This window comes from Diabrotica undecimpunctata, chromosome 6, assembly GCF_040954645.1.
Source record: "Diabrotica undecimpunctata isolate CICGRU chromosome 6, icDiaUnde3, whole genome shotgun sequence".
Taxonomy (NCBI): domain Eukaryota; kingdom Metazoa; phylum Arthropoda; class Insecta; order Coleoptera; family Chrysomelidae; genus Diabrotica; species Diabrotica undecimpunctata.
In genome coordinates, this window is record NC_092808.1 from 95,165,986 (window position 1) to 95,182,444 (window position 16,459).

The 16,459-nt window shown below is 32.4% G+C and overlaps 1 protein-coding gene across 3 annotated transcripts in view; it reads right to left on the bottom strand.

Annotated features, from left to right (window-relative positions):
- The window catches only part of LOC140443589 (uncharacterized), a 224,418-nt gene that overhangs the window by 95,491 nt on the left and 112,468 nt on the right, over window positions 1–16,459 (bottom strand). For all 3 annotated transcript variants that reach the window (XM_072534937.1, XM_072534936.1, XM_072534935.1), the window contains exon 4: window positions 3,997–4,221. In XM_072534937.1, coding sequence (XP_072391038.1) covers window positions 3,997–4,221 — 225 coding nt within the window. The remainder of the gene's footprint in view (window positions 1–3,996; window positions 4,222–16,459) is intronic.

Sequence of the window (16,459 nt, forward strand, 5' to 3'; positions counted from 1 at the left end):
CATAAACAACTTTGGCGGTAATACATTCCTTTCAACAAAATTCTAAATATACTTTTTTGATAACGTTTTCCGGAGTGGAAATCGAAACGTCAAATTTTTGCAGTTAAAAATGTAATTACCATTACAAGCAATTGTGCCTTATTCCCTTATAAACACAATATATACCTGCATAATGTTTCCCACACAATCTCAATAGTCAAGAAATTATCTTATTTTAGTAAAATTTATAGATATTTATAGATATATAAACTGTATAGATATTTTTAAATTTTATTTTTGTTTTGTTTGTACTTTATTTAATAACACTGAAAATACCCTTTCCATGTATCTGTGATATCTTTTCTCAATAGTAGAGCAGATCTTTGCTTTGGGTACTTAATGATGATTTTTCCCTGCGTAATTATTTTATAGATTTTTTAAAAATGTTTAAGGTAGGTGATTTTACAGGTTCTATTTAATTTATCAATTTTAAAATAGCAGATAAGCAGAAAACAATCTTAATGTTTGGCAATACAAACTAACAATAAGAGGCTCAAATATTTTTTTTGTAAAAACAGTTGATTTCTGACTACAGGAGTCTTAAATAAATGATAGTATCTCATTAATATGTTTACTATTTCCATTAATAACAGTTAACTTTCAAGAAATATAATTCTATACAGACCTATCTTGGAAAAAAAAATAAATTATTATAATTTCAGAGATCTCAGTTTGGGTTTTCGTTTTTATTCATTTTTTTTATCTAAATTTGCTAACCACTAAAAATTTTAAATCTAAAATTTAGTACCTATCAAAATTTAGTCTTTTGTGGTTCTTGATTATTTTAAAAATCGTTTACGAAGTAAGATGAACAAAGACACACAAATTTCCATCAACTGAGCGAGTTTGATAGGGAGCGGTGAGCTGGCCTAAGAGAAGCGTGATTTTCTGTTCGGAAAATTGCGGATAGGGTTCACGGGTTAACAGAAGTTTAGATCCTGTGTTAAGACGTTATCGCTAGTTATGGCGTTAAGACTTTTTACTTCTCATTTAATGTCTAATATTTTGTTAGTTATTTTTTATGCAGTTTTTAATTTAAACCTGCTTAGAATCAATATATGATGACTAGAAACGAATTGATCGAGGGTAGTGAATCGATGCCAAGAACCGCTATTCTGCATCTTGTGGCGCTAGTTCCGTGACGCTTGCTTCAGCATTTTTATCATTATCATTCTGGCTTTACAACCCTGCGTGGGTCCTAGCCTCGTCAAGAATTTCTCTCCAGTCGTCCCTAACCATCTCCTTTCTCCGCCAAGCACCTATTCCCATATTTCTCATGTCTTCATCGATGTTATCAAGGAACCTTGTTCTAAGTCTTCCTCTTCTTCTCTTACCAATGGGTCTATCAAGGAGCGTTTTTCTAGATGGGTCATTTTGTTCCATCCTCATTACATGCCCTATCCACCTCAAAGGTTCTATTTTAATATGTTTTACGATATCAGGTTCCTGGTATATTCTATAAAGTTCGAAGTTGTATCGTCTTCTCCACACTGCATTGTCATTCACTGCTTCATAGATTCGCCTTAGTACTTCTCTTTTGAAAAATAATGTTTTCATTATTTTTTGTTAGATCCAGGTCTCTGAACCACATGTTAAGACTGGACGTATTATTGTGTTGTAGAGTTTTATTTTTGTATTTCTCGATATAATTGTGGATTTAAGGAGGAGATTGAGCCCAAAATAGCATATGTGGGCTGTGCAAATTCTGCTGTTTATCTCAGCGGTAGTATTATTTTTTGTGTTAAGGAGCGCTCTCAGGTATAGAAATTCGTTCCCTGCTTCGATGACGTCGTTTTCTATAACAAGTGGTCGTAGGATTTGTGAATGCGTGCTTATTTTCATATACTTAGTTTTGTTGGTGTTTATTATTAAACCCATTTTTATAGCGGATTCTTTTAATACTACATAAGCCTCTCGTACAGCGTTTTCGTCCTCCCAACAGTATTGATATCATCAGCATAGGCCAGGATTTGAACTGATTTATTATGTATTGAACCAGTGGTTGTGATTTGTGATATACGTATTACTTTTTCTAGAGCCAGATTGAACAAAATACAGGAGAGTGGGTCTCCCTGGGACAGCCTGTTATTGTTTTAAAAGGTCCACACAGTTTCCCAGTTTTTAAGAATTAGTTTTATTAAATTTACCAACTAATTTGGTATTCCTAGCTCTTTCATCGCTTTTAACATTTCTCTTCTATTCACAGAGTCTAGGCTGCTATGTAGTTTATAAATATGTGATGAGTATAAATGCCATATTCCAGTGTTTTTTCCAAAATTTGTTTCAGGGTTGCAATTTGATGAATTATCGATTTACTACTTCTGAAACCAGCCTTGTATTTTACTACTATCCGTTCTGCATATGGTGCCATACGGTGACATAGTACTGTAGAAAATGTTTGATACGCTTAATTTAGATGTCTAGACGTAATTCCTCTGTGGTTAAAGCATTCAAAGCATTCAAAGATATCTCTTTATTTTGTGTATGGTGCAAAGTATTCCAATATTATAATGCCATTAAGGTATCATGGCCAAGTTCTTTATATAGTTCAGCGGGGAGATTATCTATTCCGGGTGATTTGTTTCTGGCTAGTTTTTGTAACTGCATCTTTAACTTCAAAAATCGTTGGTGGTTCCTCTTCCCTCTCATCTGTTCCCCTTATCTCATCTCTTCTGCCTTCCAGGTTTTCTTTTTCTTTCTCCATATTAAGTTCGTGGTTAAAGTATTCCACCCATCTATTCAATACATCTTTCCTTGTTGTTAATGGGTCATAGGGCATTCTGATTTCTGCATTGTCTTGTGGAATTCTTTTCTGTTGATGTTAATTTTCTTATAGAATGCTCTGAATTCTTTCTCTTTGTTGAGATTTTCTATATATTTAAGTTCTTTATTTAGGTGGTTTCGTTTTTTTCTTTTGTGTATCCTCTTTTCTTCTCTTGTCTTCGTCTGGTAATTCTCTACAGTGGTTCTAGTTCGTCGGGTAAGCATTTTTCTGTAGACTTCATTTTTTCTTGTGTTGCATTTTTGCATTCATCGTTAAACCCATGATTTTTACGGGCACACATTTCTGTTCCTTCAAAAATCTTCTTAAACTCCAAGAATTCAAGAAGGCTTAAACACAAGAATAAGAAATTTATTCCAAGTGAATAATAGCATGGGTGGTATATATCACTACCGATGTCTTCTACAGCAAGAGATTTCCTTTTATTTGCAGTAAAATGCAAAAATTGCATACGAGAGCTGTAACGCATTTTGATTTTTATCTGAGCTATATTTTTTACTGAAAACTTTTTTGTACAGGGTACAGATTCTTACTAAATCCATTTTTTTTCGCTCTCCCCCCTCCTAAACTTTTTGCATACTTTTTGGGGTCCCAAAATTAATATTCTTAGCGAAATTTAGTTTGTTCGTATAATTTTTAGAGGTCAAATCTCTGACGACTGGACTAAGAATGAATATCACACGAATGAATGACTAAATTGGATCTACGATAGCAATTATCGGAAAGAGGAGATACACATTGGAATGGATAGAAGACAGTTGAGAAATCTTATATTACTATTTTATAATATTAATCAATTGTAAATTTAGATACAACGATTGTTTTAAACAGGTACATTAAAATATTTTATAGCCTTCAAGTTAGCTGTTTTTCTAAATATATTTGAGCCTGTATTAATGGTTTGTTTATATAATATACATATCCAATATACACCATATTACATTCATGCATAAATACATTTAAAAACTAAATGCCATTTAAGTTTATTGCTGTTTGAAATATATGGCTGCAAAAAATTTACGGTTTACAGCAAACAAGTATTTTATTCATTGAAAGTACAATAGTGCTATTTATTTTTACCCGTAAATGATTTTGCCATAAAGTCAATACAATAACACTATAAATGACATGTTAGAAACTCGTAATAAATAAAAAAAATTTAATAATTAAATTACCTGACATTTGTGTAGCACGCTGGCATAAAATCCATCGTGCAGTCCATCGCACTTAAATGTAATATTTTCTGGAACCCTTTCGTAAAAGGGATAATCAGATAAGTTGTAACCATTCAATTCTTTTGGCAAATTTGGATCGTATATGTAATCTATTTGTGGAATACCAGTTAGATGTGGTTTAGTTGAATTTCCGTTACCTTCAGCATTTGCTTCAGTTGAATCCACCTGGAAATAAATTAAACTTATTAGATATATTACTTGCTAAAACAATTAACCAGGTGTTTGAATAATAATAGTTCATTACACAGCTAGAAGTAGCGCCAAAGTGTACCAAGTAGTATGTAGTCTGCTATGTCTTGGACCTACGATCTTCAAAGAAGGTAACAGTGCCAGTGTTAAACCCCCTTTTATTAGTTTTGATTTTACTCAAGGTACTAATTTCACTCAGGCTTAGTCACCTGAGAACTCAGATATTTTTAAAAATATCTACATGTTTTCGCCGCGTGCGAATAATAGCTACATGCCGGCCAAAATGAAAGGTACGCTTATTAATAATTGTTAAAGCTAGATTGTCCTATTACTGAAGGTAGTAAGAGACATTAGAATGGATGTAAAACCAAAAATATTAGTATCAAGGTCACAAATTATCTATAAATATTATTATGCATTATATAATTTCAGTAGAGAAGTTTCGCTTCAAATCCTAAAATAGTATTCTTCTTAATTGATAATGAATCCTCCTTTAATAGATGTTGATTTGAAATTGCAAAAAATGGTGTAGGTTATACATATATCTAAGCCATTAAGAGTTTGTTTACTGATAGTACAGTATTGCCCAAAATAAACAGTACTGAAACTGAAACATAGATGTCTCTTTGTGCGCACTGTACATGTCGTATTCAAATTAACTAGTAGAGACCTGTCAAGTAATCCTTAAACAATTAATTTCTATATACTATATTATTTATCCATGCAATTAATTATTAAGGCTTAATTATTAAAAATGGTGTTAAGTACAGAGGAGAAAGTATTTCTTGTGGATCATTATGTTCGCTCAAACGGAATCGGCCGACGTAGTAGTGCAAGTCTGCAATACGTGTGTGATCAATTCACACAACGGTTTAATAAACGTTCTCCAAGTAATGCTGTAATTTTGAAGGTTGTTGAAAAGTTTAGAAATACGGGTAATGTATTGTGCCAACGAAAAGGAACTTCAGGGCGTCCCAGGACAGTTGACAACAACGATAACCATGAACGTGTTTTTGAGCGAATCTTGGAAAATCCGAAAGCCAGCCAGACAAGAAAAGCGTTGCATCTTGGCTTAAAACGAACTTCCTTGCAAAGAATATTTAAGAAGCTGGGTGCATTTTCGTATGTGATTCAGGTACAGATTCAGATACATCAACAATTACATCCCAGGGATTATCACAATAGAGTGGAATATTGTGCCAGAATTCTTGCATTACAGTATGAAAATCCTGAATTTTTAAAAAATGTATGGTTTTCAGACGAAGCACATTTTCATTTGTCAGGCCATGTAAATCGTCGCACAAATCGATTTCTGGGCTTTGTCAGATCAGATGAAGTTCAAGAAGTTCCTTTACATAGCGCAAAAGTGAGTGTCTGGTGTGCAGTTTCGGGACACGGAATCATTGGTCCATACTTTATCAAAGAAAATGGTAGGCAAGTCACACTTAATCAACACAGGTACATACAAATTTTAACACGCTTTATCCCTGATCTATGTCAATTTTGTGGTGCACGTAATTTGGCATTTCGAGAGCAATTTTGCAATTTTTCCAGTAGGACGGGGCAACTTGCCATACTGCTGTCGCAGTTCGTCAATTTCTTTAGGGATATTTTCCAAACAAATTCATTTCACGATTTACTGACTTCCCCTATCCTGCACATTCTCCAGACTTAACATTTCCAGACGCATACATTTGAAGCATGGCTAAAACTGCCGTTTTTAAACGGGCACCACAAATCATCAATGAGTTAAAGGATGCCGTTAGAGCCTTCTTCGCGGACTTAAGACAACCTTTATTTCATAAAATTACGAGAAATCTGGAATATCTGTATGAAGTCAGTCTTAAGAGAGGAGGAGTTCATTTAGAACATGTCATAAAGTCATAAAGTGTCAATAATATGTATTTTTTAAAACAATAAAATAATTACAAGTTCAGTACTGTTTATTTTGGGCTAAAAAACTGTATTTGAATTCTATATTACATTTATCGAGGCGCACCGGTCGCAATATGAGAGCTTTAACTAACGATATCACTACATAAAAACATGGAAAAATCTGAATATCTGATCGTTATGCAGAATGGCATAATATGGAATTAGATCTAGCCAAAAATGTAAATGTATTCAAATATCTTGGTGTTATAATTATTATGAATGATAACTGCAGTTTAGAAAAGAATTGGATAAGGAAGCCAGGCAAAAAACCGATAAATAATGTACTATGGAATATAAATATCCATCCATAAAAAGTAAACTATTTTGCAGACTGACATTAAATAGTAGAATTATAAAAATGGACATTGATATCACTAGAGTTGACACTACAGAAACCACAAATTTAAGGTGGTATTCTTGTATATCTTATAGACGAAGATAGATGGCAAAAAACTGTCAAAATGGGTATCAAAATAAAAAAGAAGGAGAAAGCTATGTAATTAATGTTACTTGTAAAGTTTGATTCTATTCCAAAATATAAATAGAAAAAGTCGTGAACGTTGTTTTTAAAAGGATAAAGAAGCAGCACCACTATTCATTATATTATTTTGAGTGGTTACTGAAATTCTTACTGTTTATTTGAGGTATAGATGATGCCTTTTTGTTTATTTTACTCTTATTCATGACGTCATATTTTTTTTATAGAACAGGATTATTACATATGATTTATTCAATCATATATATTATAATCTAGATATCTAGAAATATTTGACTATTTTAACTAAATAAAATGCAACCAATGTAACATAAAAAAAATCTAACGTGATTTAGCTGTTTCCATTGACATTTAAAAAATGTATCTCTCTACTTTCGATTTTTATTGATAAAAAACTAGTCTTTATAAATTACTGCATTATATAATACTCGTATTTTCTTTTTCTGTTTCTAGTAAACTATCTATAACGATAATTTTGTTGAATAATAATGAAGGATTTCTTATACATTGTTTGTCATGCAGTTTATGGATTTTTTGAAAAAAATTATTTCTTCATGTACAGGATGACCTTTATTATTTTAAATTGATTCTTGTGTTTTTAATACATAATGTATTGGATATAAATTTCGAGAAGGAATGTAACACCGTGACTGAACGAAGATTAAAGTTAGCGCATCGAATTTTAGGTGATATAATACGCGAAACGATGATGTGGAGTAATGCAAGTGCTTTAAATGCACTTATACAAGAATGTCTACGAATGGTACGGTATATATTTTCAAGTATTTAAATATGAATATTATTGTATGTGACTTTTTATTAATAACAATATAATTTCCATAACTAAGTTTTGATACTGTTTTTCGTCTCATTTGAGGTTTCAATGCGTTTATATTTGCTAAAATATTGATATCAATTAAACACAATTTAAATATTAGCGCCATATGTCATTTACCGGAAGTTCAGGTGGGTACAATGTAAACTGTAAATTGTATTCACTTTCGGAACAAAATAAAGTTAGACTTCGTTTTAACTATATACTCAACTGTTTCATTTACAAGTTTTTAAATGTTATGGGGTTCCAGACCAGTTTTTTCGTGGGTAAATAGATAAACGTTGTATACTAGTGAGTGTTAAGGTTCAAAATGGCAATGAATTCCATGTAACCGCTGCCAAAGTTGTTAGGCCGAGAAAATTATGATGATTGGGCTTTCGCAGTGCAAAATTATCTTGTTCTAGAAGGTTTGTCCACGTACCGCTACAAAAATCAATTTATTGAGAAGTCTAATTTGATAGGAGAAGTCTAATAATGGAAGATTGCAGTTCGATGGCAAGTTATGTGAACCAAATTGTTGAAAAAGGACAAAAATTTAGTGGAACTGGTTTTCAAATTGACGATGAGTAGATGGGTTCGCCACTTTTGGCGGGATTACCTGATTGTTTTTCACCAATGATAATGGCGATCGAACATTCTAGAATTGGGATTTCTACAATCAAAACAAAACTGTCAAACATAGAAAGTGATATTAGTAACATTGGTAATGCGTTTGCAAGTGGCGGTAGTAGTAACAGAACCAGAGCCAATCACAAAAGACGGTTAAAATAGAACCAGTCACAGAAGAAGTGATGATAACGTAAATGACAAGATAGACAGAGATCTGTCGAAAATTAGATATTATTAATAGTAAACAAACAGGACACTATAAAAATAAATGCCTTAAGTTAAAAACATCCGAAAAACATGCGTTTAGTGCCGCGTTTCTCAATGGAGACTTTAAAAAATCTGAGTGGTATGTAAACTCGGTAGCTAGTGTTCATTTTAACCATAGATAAATAATATAATATTAGAAAAAAGTATGGAGATAATCTTCTTCTTCTTCTTCTTCCTCAGCTTTTATTTTTCAGGTATCGCTGTTCCTTACTCTTCGTCGCCACTCATTTCTGTTCATCGGGTCTTATACAGCTAAATCTTTCTCCCTTAAGTCCTCTGCCACACAGTCCTTCCATCTTCTCCTCAGTTTTTTTTACCTCTTCTTTCATTAACTTCTAGCATCTCTATCCTTCATCCCACATAGTTTTCATTTCTACGTGTGTTGTTGTTGAATCTTCTTTGAGACTTTAGTCACACCGGCTCTTTCCTTAATCAAGTCGTTCCTGATCCTGTCCCTTCTAGTCTTACCAAACATCCACCCTAACATTTTCATTTTACCTACCTCCATCTTTTTTTCCTGAATATTCTTTACATGGCACACTTCATCATCCTTCTCCAATCTTCCAACTTCTCCAACATTTCTTTACCCTCCTCCTCTACTAACACGAGATGCTCAGCAAAGAGCATTGACTAAGGAGCCCCATCCCTTACTTTCTCTGTCAGTACATCCATAATAAAAATAAACAAGTAGGGACTCAATGAAGAGCCTTGATGCAAACCAATCGTCACTGGAAAACTTTCGAAAAACAATCCGACTATTTTGATTGAAACAATTGATTTTAACGTCAAATGAATACTGAAAGACTAGATTAATAATAAAAAAGTAAGTGATACAGGTGACATTATATAGTTGACCTATATATATATAGTTGATATATATGTGGACCTATGGAGAAAAAATTGATTATCCAAACGTTTGAATCGGACAATTGCAGAAAATGCAAAGTGTCTTTTGTTTGTTGTTAATCTTTAGAAAATTTTATGGGCTAAAGCTGTAAACACAGCTATTTCCTTAAAACATAAATCTTTGGCTTCTGGTTTAAACAAAACACCGTTTGAAATGTGGATAGATAGTAAACCTAATGTTGGTGGCCTTCGAATATTTGGCAGCAATGTGATGGTACACGTTCCAAAGAAATTATAGTAGGTAAGCAGAGATGTACAAATACACAAACAAGTTTGAAGTGATTCATGTTGATTTAAAAGATGAACATGAGGCAAAAGAAACGCTAGATTCAGGGGAACAAAAAAGGATAATGTTGAAACTGAGACTAAAGATAATAATTGTAGTGACGAAACATCTACCTACTATGAGGAAGATAACTTAAGTGGTAAAAACTTTGAAGTGCCCAATTTACCTGAAACATTACAAAAAGTATACAGAAAGTCAGAACGAGTAAGAAAAAGAAAAGACTTGGTGAATATGTAACATATATGTGTGCAGAGACAAGTGACATAGATGATGTTCCGTTAACAGTCTCTAAATGTTTACAACTAAATAAGGCTATTTATGGGCTTTAACAGTCTTCTAGGGCCTGGAATTATCAAGTAAATAATGTTTTGGAAAATATTAATTACAAGAAATTAAAATATGAACCTTGTATCTATATATAAAGAGAAAATAATAAAATTACGGTCGTAGTATGTAGATGTTTTTTTTTTGTATTTTCAAATGATGAAAGTGAAACAAGTAGACTAAACAATGAGTTGAAAAGTAAATTTGTTATTAAAGATTTGGGTAGAATTAAAGAATGTTTAGGTATGCAAATAGACTTTGATCTAAATAAAAGTTGTATTGCTTTGAATCAGAAAAACTATATTTCAGTTGTTAAAGAGATTTATTAGAGCAGAGAGTAGAGCAAAGGCAGGAGTAGGAATACTAATCAAAAATAAGTGGAAGAACAGGGTTAGCCAATTAACGAGAGGATAATTAAAATGCATATAGACTTATACGGTAAAGAGACGGTGATACTCGGAGTATATGCATAAACAGACGATTCTCCGAGAGTATTTCACGGAACAACTTCAACGCCAAATAGAGCTAATCAAGAAGAACGTGGAGATAATTATAACAGGAGACCTTAACGGCAGAACCGGAAGAAAAGAAAACGATAAAGTAGTGGGGAGGTTTGAAGAGGATGAACAAAACGATAACGTAGAACGTCTGATTGAATTATGCGAACTAAACAACCTAAAAATCACCAACGGATTCTTCAGACATAAAAATATTCATAAATATACATGGACACAAGAAACAAGAAAGCTGAAATCTATAATAGACTACGTAATAGTTAAACAAGATACCACAATAAAGATAAAAGATGTGAGAGTCAGTAGAAGAGCAGAATGTGGAACTGAAACTACTTGACAGCAAAAATGGGCATTAATTGGAAACATAACAAGACCCCCTCTACAGAAGAACCGCTGAACACTATAAGAGAAAAACAATACAATATAGAACTACTCCAAGAACAATCAATAAGTAAACTATACAAACAACGTCTAGACCAAAAATTAATAGAATTCAGATACGGCAAAATCAAAGAAATATACGAGCATATTAAGGCGAGTATAAAACAAGCAACATTCGAAGCCCTTGGAAAGAAAGAACATATAACAAATAAACATATTACATAAATAATACAGGACAAAGAATGGAAGGACTATTACAAGAAACTGTTAACAGAACAAAAAACAATTCATTGGAAAAGAAAACAGGCGAAGACGAAGTAGATCCCCGCAACAAGAAATATAAATAACAGATAGGGAAATAAGACCAGCCATGAATCAGTCAATCAAAAATAAGAAAGCACCGGAACCTGGAGGCATCTCACCTGAGCTCAGGTGAGCTCAAGTACAACTCGAAAAAAATACACCGGATGATAAAATGGATATTTCAGAAAGCCATAAATGGAGAACAGCTCCCAAAGAAATGGACATCTATGACATATATATTTAAGGAAGAAGATAGAAAATGATGCGAAAACTACAGAGGAATAAGCGTAATATCATCAATAGGAAGATTATATAAAAATATACTGCGAGAAAAGATAGAGCCAGCGATAAAAGGCAAAATCGGGTAGGATCAGGCAGGCTTCACGGCAGGAAGATCATGCATACACTACATATACACACTGGAACAACTGTTGGAAAAGAAAAAAGCAAAAAATAGAGATATAAATTTGACATTTGTGGACCTGAGAAAGGCATATGACTCTGTACCAAGGTCAGAACTACGGGAGACAATGTACAAATTAGAAATACAGATGGAACTCATAGAAGCTATAAACGCCCTTTATAAAGCAAATAAAGTATCCATTAAAATGGAAACAAGAATCATAAGAGACTTCACCACAACAAAAGGGCTCCTGCCCAAAGGGTTGTTCCACATCTCCAACCCTATTCAAAATATACTTAGAGAAAGCCTTGACTACATTGAAAAGAAAATGCGAAGACATGGGAGTACCGGTACGAAACAAATACCTATATACGTTAAGATTTGCAGACGATCAAGTCTAGACCCTAGTGATTGCACAAGACCAAGAAGACCTCAGTTACATGATGAAGAAACTACAAGAAGAATATACCAAGGCTGGCCTAGATATTAACCTCGCGAAAACAGAGTACCTATCTACAAGTGAAGAAGATCTACAGATTGACGACAACGTATCAATTAAAGGAAAGGTTAAATTTAAATACTTGAGGTTTATAATCCCGAAAAAGGCAACAACAGAGGAAGAAATTAAACAAAGATTAGGACAAACAAGAACAGCAATCCGACAACTTAACTCCGTATGGTGGAATAGACACCTAAATATGAAGACAAAAACAGATTTATAAAACATTGCGAAGTATTATGACATATGGGGCTGAAAATTGGATTATAAACAAGAAAAACAGCAGTTAGATAGTAGCAACAGAGTTGGAATGCCTGCGAAGATGCTACAGAGTAACAAGAATGGATTGGAGAAGTAATGACAAAATTAAGCAAAGAACATCAATAGAAACAGACCTACTAACATAATATATAGAACAAAAAAGACTAAAGTAATATGGAGATGTAAGAAGAACTAGCGACAGCAGATGGATAAAGAGAATAACCGAATGGAGCTCCATAGGAAGGAGGGAAAGAGGACGACCCCGAAGATCCTGGAGGAACGAAGTAGACGACGCCATGAGTAAGAGAGGCCTAAACGATGGAGAATGGGACAACAGAGAGAGATGGAAACGGTTGAGCGAGGAAAGGCAGTGAATACTGTAGAACCACTGAACATATATAAAGAGAATTATGTAACATGAGTGGTGTCAAAGGTGTTAAAACTCCAATCGAATAAAAGTTATCTTTAACAATGGATGGTAGTAAAAAATTGTATTAGAGATAAATTTCCTTATTAGAGGGTAATTGGCAGTTTGATGTATTTATCTGTTTTACCCAGACCAGATATATCATTTACAGTCAGTTTCTTGAGCTAATTTAACAATGTATATAACGAGTCTCATTGAAAATGTTCAAAAAAGTATAGAGGTATTTAAAACACACTTTTAACTATTCTCTGATTTACTCAAAAGTTGATTCAGAATTACTCAGAAGGTTTTGTAGATGCCGATTGGGCAAGCAATACATTAGATCGTAGATCCTTTACTAGATGTATTAAAATTTTGTGGTTTTGTAATATCTTAGCAAAGTACAAAACAAGAAACGGTAGCTTTATCTAGCTGCAAGGCAGAATATGTGGAATTGTCAGAGGCTAATAAAGAAGCTGTATTCCTTATTGGTTTGTTAAGTGATTTAATTGAAAAAAGTGAATGTATTACTTTATTTGACGATAATCAGAGTGCATTAAACTTATCAGCACATTATTTTTTGAGAGATCTAATATCTGAAACAATCATTAATGTAAAATATATGCCTACTGATGTCATGGCAGCTAACGTGTTGACTAAAGTTCTAGTTGCTGAAAATCTACACAGTTTATTGAAACTATTATGTATAGATACCCTATAAATTTCATTTTATTGATAAGTGGGAGTGTTAAAATATTGATATCAACTAAAGAAAATTTAAATATTAGCGCCATATGTCATTTACCGGAAGTTCAGGTTGGTACAATGTAAACTGTAAATTGTATTCACTTTCGGAACAAAATAAAGTTAGTCTTAACTGTTTACTCAACTTATTCGTTTCATTTACCAGTTTTAACAATATTCATCACATAATTCGCCATAACTCTTGCAAATGCACGTCTAAATGGCAGAAAAGTTTATTTATGTATATCAGTCAGACTTAAAAACCACGCCACAAGCGAAGGGCATTTTTCAACGGTATTCATACCGACTTGTTTGGCGCAATTCCAGAGGACCCTATTTGTATATATATCTTTCGGATATAACGAGAGATATTTTTAAAATTCTAAGCATATTTAATAATATAATCGTCCGTTATTATTGGCGGTAATAGACCGATATAAATGTACGGTCTATTATTAAAGTCCAGGAAATCATAGTCACATACGGAGCTGCCGTTCGAATTAAAAATAACATAAATAACTCAGTTTTTGGATATAACGCTTTAAATGAAAGAATGATATCCTGTACGTCTTATAACAAGCCCATTCAACCTAAACCTTATCCAAGTTTTTCTACGACGTTCACAGCTCAAGAAGTTGAAATCGAAACTTCTGCAACCAGTACCTTGGATACAACAATAAATAAAACCTTAGGTCGACATATTATTACCAATCTAGGGTTTAACGCTTAGTTGTGAATGCAGTCCGACAGTGCTAAGCTAAGCTAATCTTACTGTAAACATTGACATCAGAAAAAAAGTGAGCGAGGAGAACGAGTGCTGAAATTGTGTAATTACTTAATAACAACTATTTCGTTCTCACATTGGTCTCCCAAGTCACGTTAAAAATAATTTTAAAAACATCCATCGTATAATATACAGTGTGGAAACCAATTATGGAATAAAATCGTTTGTGTCGTTATTTTAAAAAAATATATATAAATGTGCTTTTTAAATATAAATTTAAAGGTACATGGCGATTCACGCAAGTCTAGCCTAGTCAATCATTTTTATATTTAATGAAATACCCTGTATCTTTCTGTTTTTGAAAGCTCCTAATTAGTCTGATGTCAACAAACTATATTATGTAAAGTCTATTATGAATAATACAAGGTGATATTTTGTTGACACTTAGTTTAAAAATTAATCTCTGTATTTAGCTAATTAAAAAAATACCAACATACCAATTTCAAAATTTTATGTAGGTATGTAATGTCTTGATGAAAATTATATATTGTTTCAAAATTTGACTTCTACTGTTCATAATGACCCTACATAATATAGTTCGTTGAGATTAGGTTATACAATGTGTTTGATTAAAAATAAAGATTATGGACTGTCAGACTTGCGAGTCACCCTGTAGATTTAAATTTAAATAAAATGTGCATATTTATATTTAAAAGGTGACAAGTCTCGGCGTTTTTTATACTTTTTAAAAATAAGAATACAAAAAGTTTTAATCCATAAGTGGTTTTCACACTGTATGAAAACTTGGAATACGAAATCGAGCAAACACAATTTGGATTTAGAAACGGATTGGATACTAGAAAGCTCTGATTTGCATTGGACATTTTAATACAGCGATATTTAAATCTTAATGAAGATATTTGTTTGTTTTCTGGATTACACTAAAGCGTTTAATGATGTAAAATATAAACCATTGATGAAATTAGTCAGAAATAAAAACATTGTGGTAAGTAGGTGAGTACGTACAAATAAATCAGTTCCAAAAAAAAACAAAGATAAAAAGTTTATTAAAATGTCAATACCCTCTCCGGATATTATATTATGGTTTGTCGATATAATGTAAAAGCTTGCAAGATAAAAAACAATACGTGAAAAAAACAAGAAGCATTGGATAATGGCTATGTCGAATAATCTTGCAAAACTCCTAAAAGAATAAAATTACTAACTACTTAGAAATTATTCTCTAAAGAGTGAAAAAACAAACAGAGATATCTGTGACAATTAAACCATATCAAAGTAGAGTATCTGGAATATAGCAAGCGTGGACATACATACCAAGTGTTACGTTTGATTATGAAAGGAAAGATTCAAGACAAGACAAACATACATAGGGAGGAGAGGGATGTCTTAGTTGAGAAATCTAAGAGAATAGTTCGCTTTCAGTTCGATCCAACTGTTTTGAGAACCATCCTCGAGAGTTAAAATTGACGATGATAACTATCAACCTTAACAGCAAATATGGCACTTAAAAAGGAAGTAGAAGAAATGTAGAAACAATAAATATTTCTCACATATATTTTAATCATTGTGACAATAACTACAATTACTTATAACAAATTACTGCCTTAAATTATCTTTTATAGTCCTATCAGATAAAAAAGTAAAATAAAATTCGTTTCAGGTTGCCATTTTTTTAAAATCAATCTAAATAACGGAATCGCGTTAAAACCTTGAAAACGAGTAATAATTTGCACATAAATGTCTTCTTTATCTTTTCACACAATTTAAAATATAATTTTTTTAAACATTAAAATTCATTAGGAAGAAAAAATTATATTTTTTGTTCGTTTTACAATATAAAGTTTAGATTTTTTTTTATTAAAAATTTTACTGCATTCACCCTGACGTGATTAGCGGGAATAATAACACAGGCCAACAATGAAAACATTTTTTTAATAAAATTATCTCTATCTTGTGTATTTTAGTGTGCTGAGCCCGAAAATCATATAAAAATGATATATTATCCACCACTCTTTCACAATTTAACATTTAAAGTTGCATAATTACATTTTACTTTGTTTAACGAACAGAGAAATCTAATGTTACTTGGTTGGTAGCGCTGTTAATGAATTTTACAACACTCTTTGTTCTTCTTCCTCTTCATTAACAGCTGTATAGTTTCTTGATTCTAATAAACCTAACCTCACTGACTCATACGCTTTTAAGTATGGTTAATCGCGGTTGTAAAAACTGTCTAAATAAATTTTGTTGTATTGACCAAGATAAAGGTTGGGCTCTTAAAAATGTATGCTATGTTTGT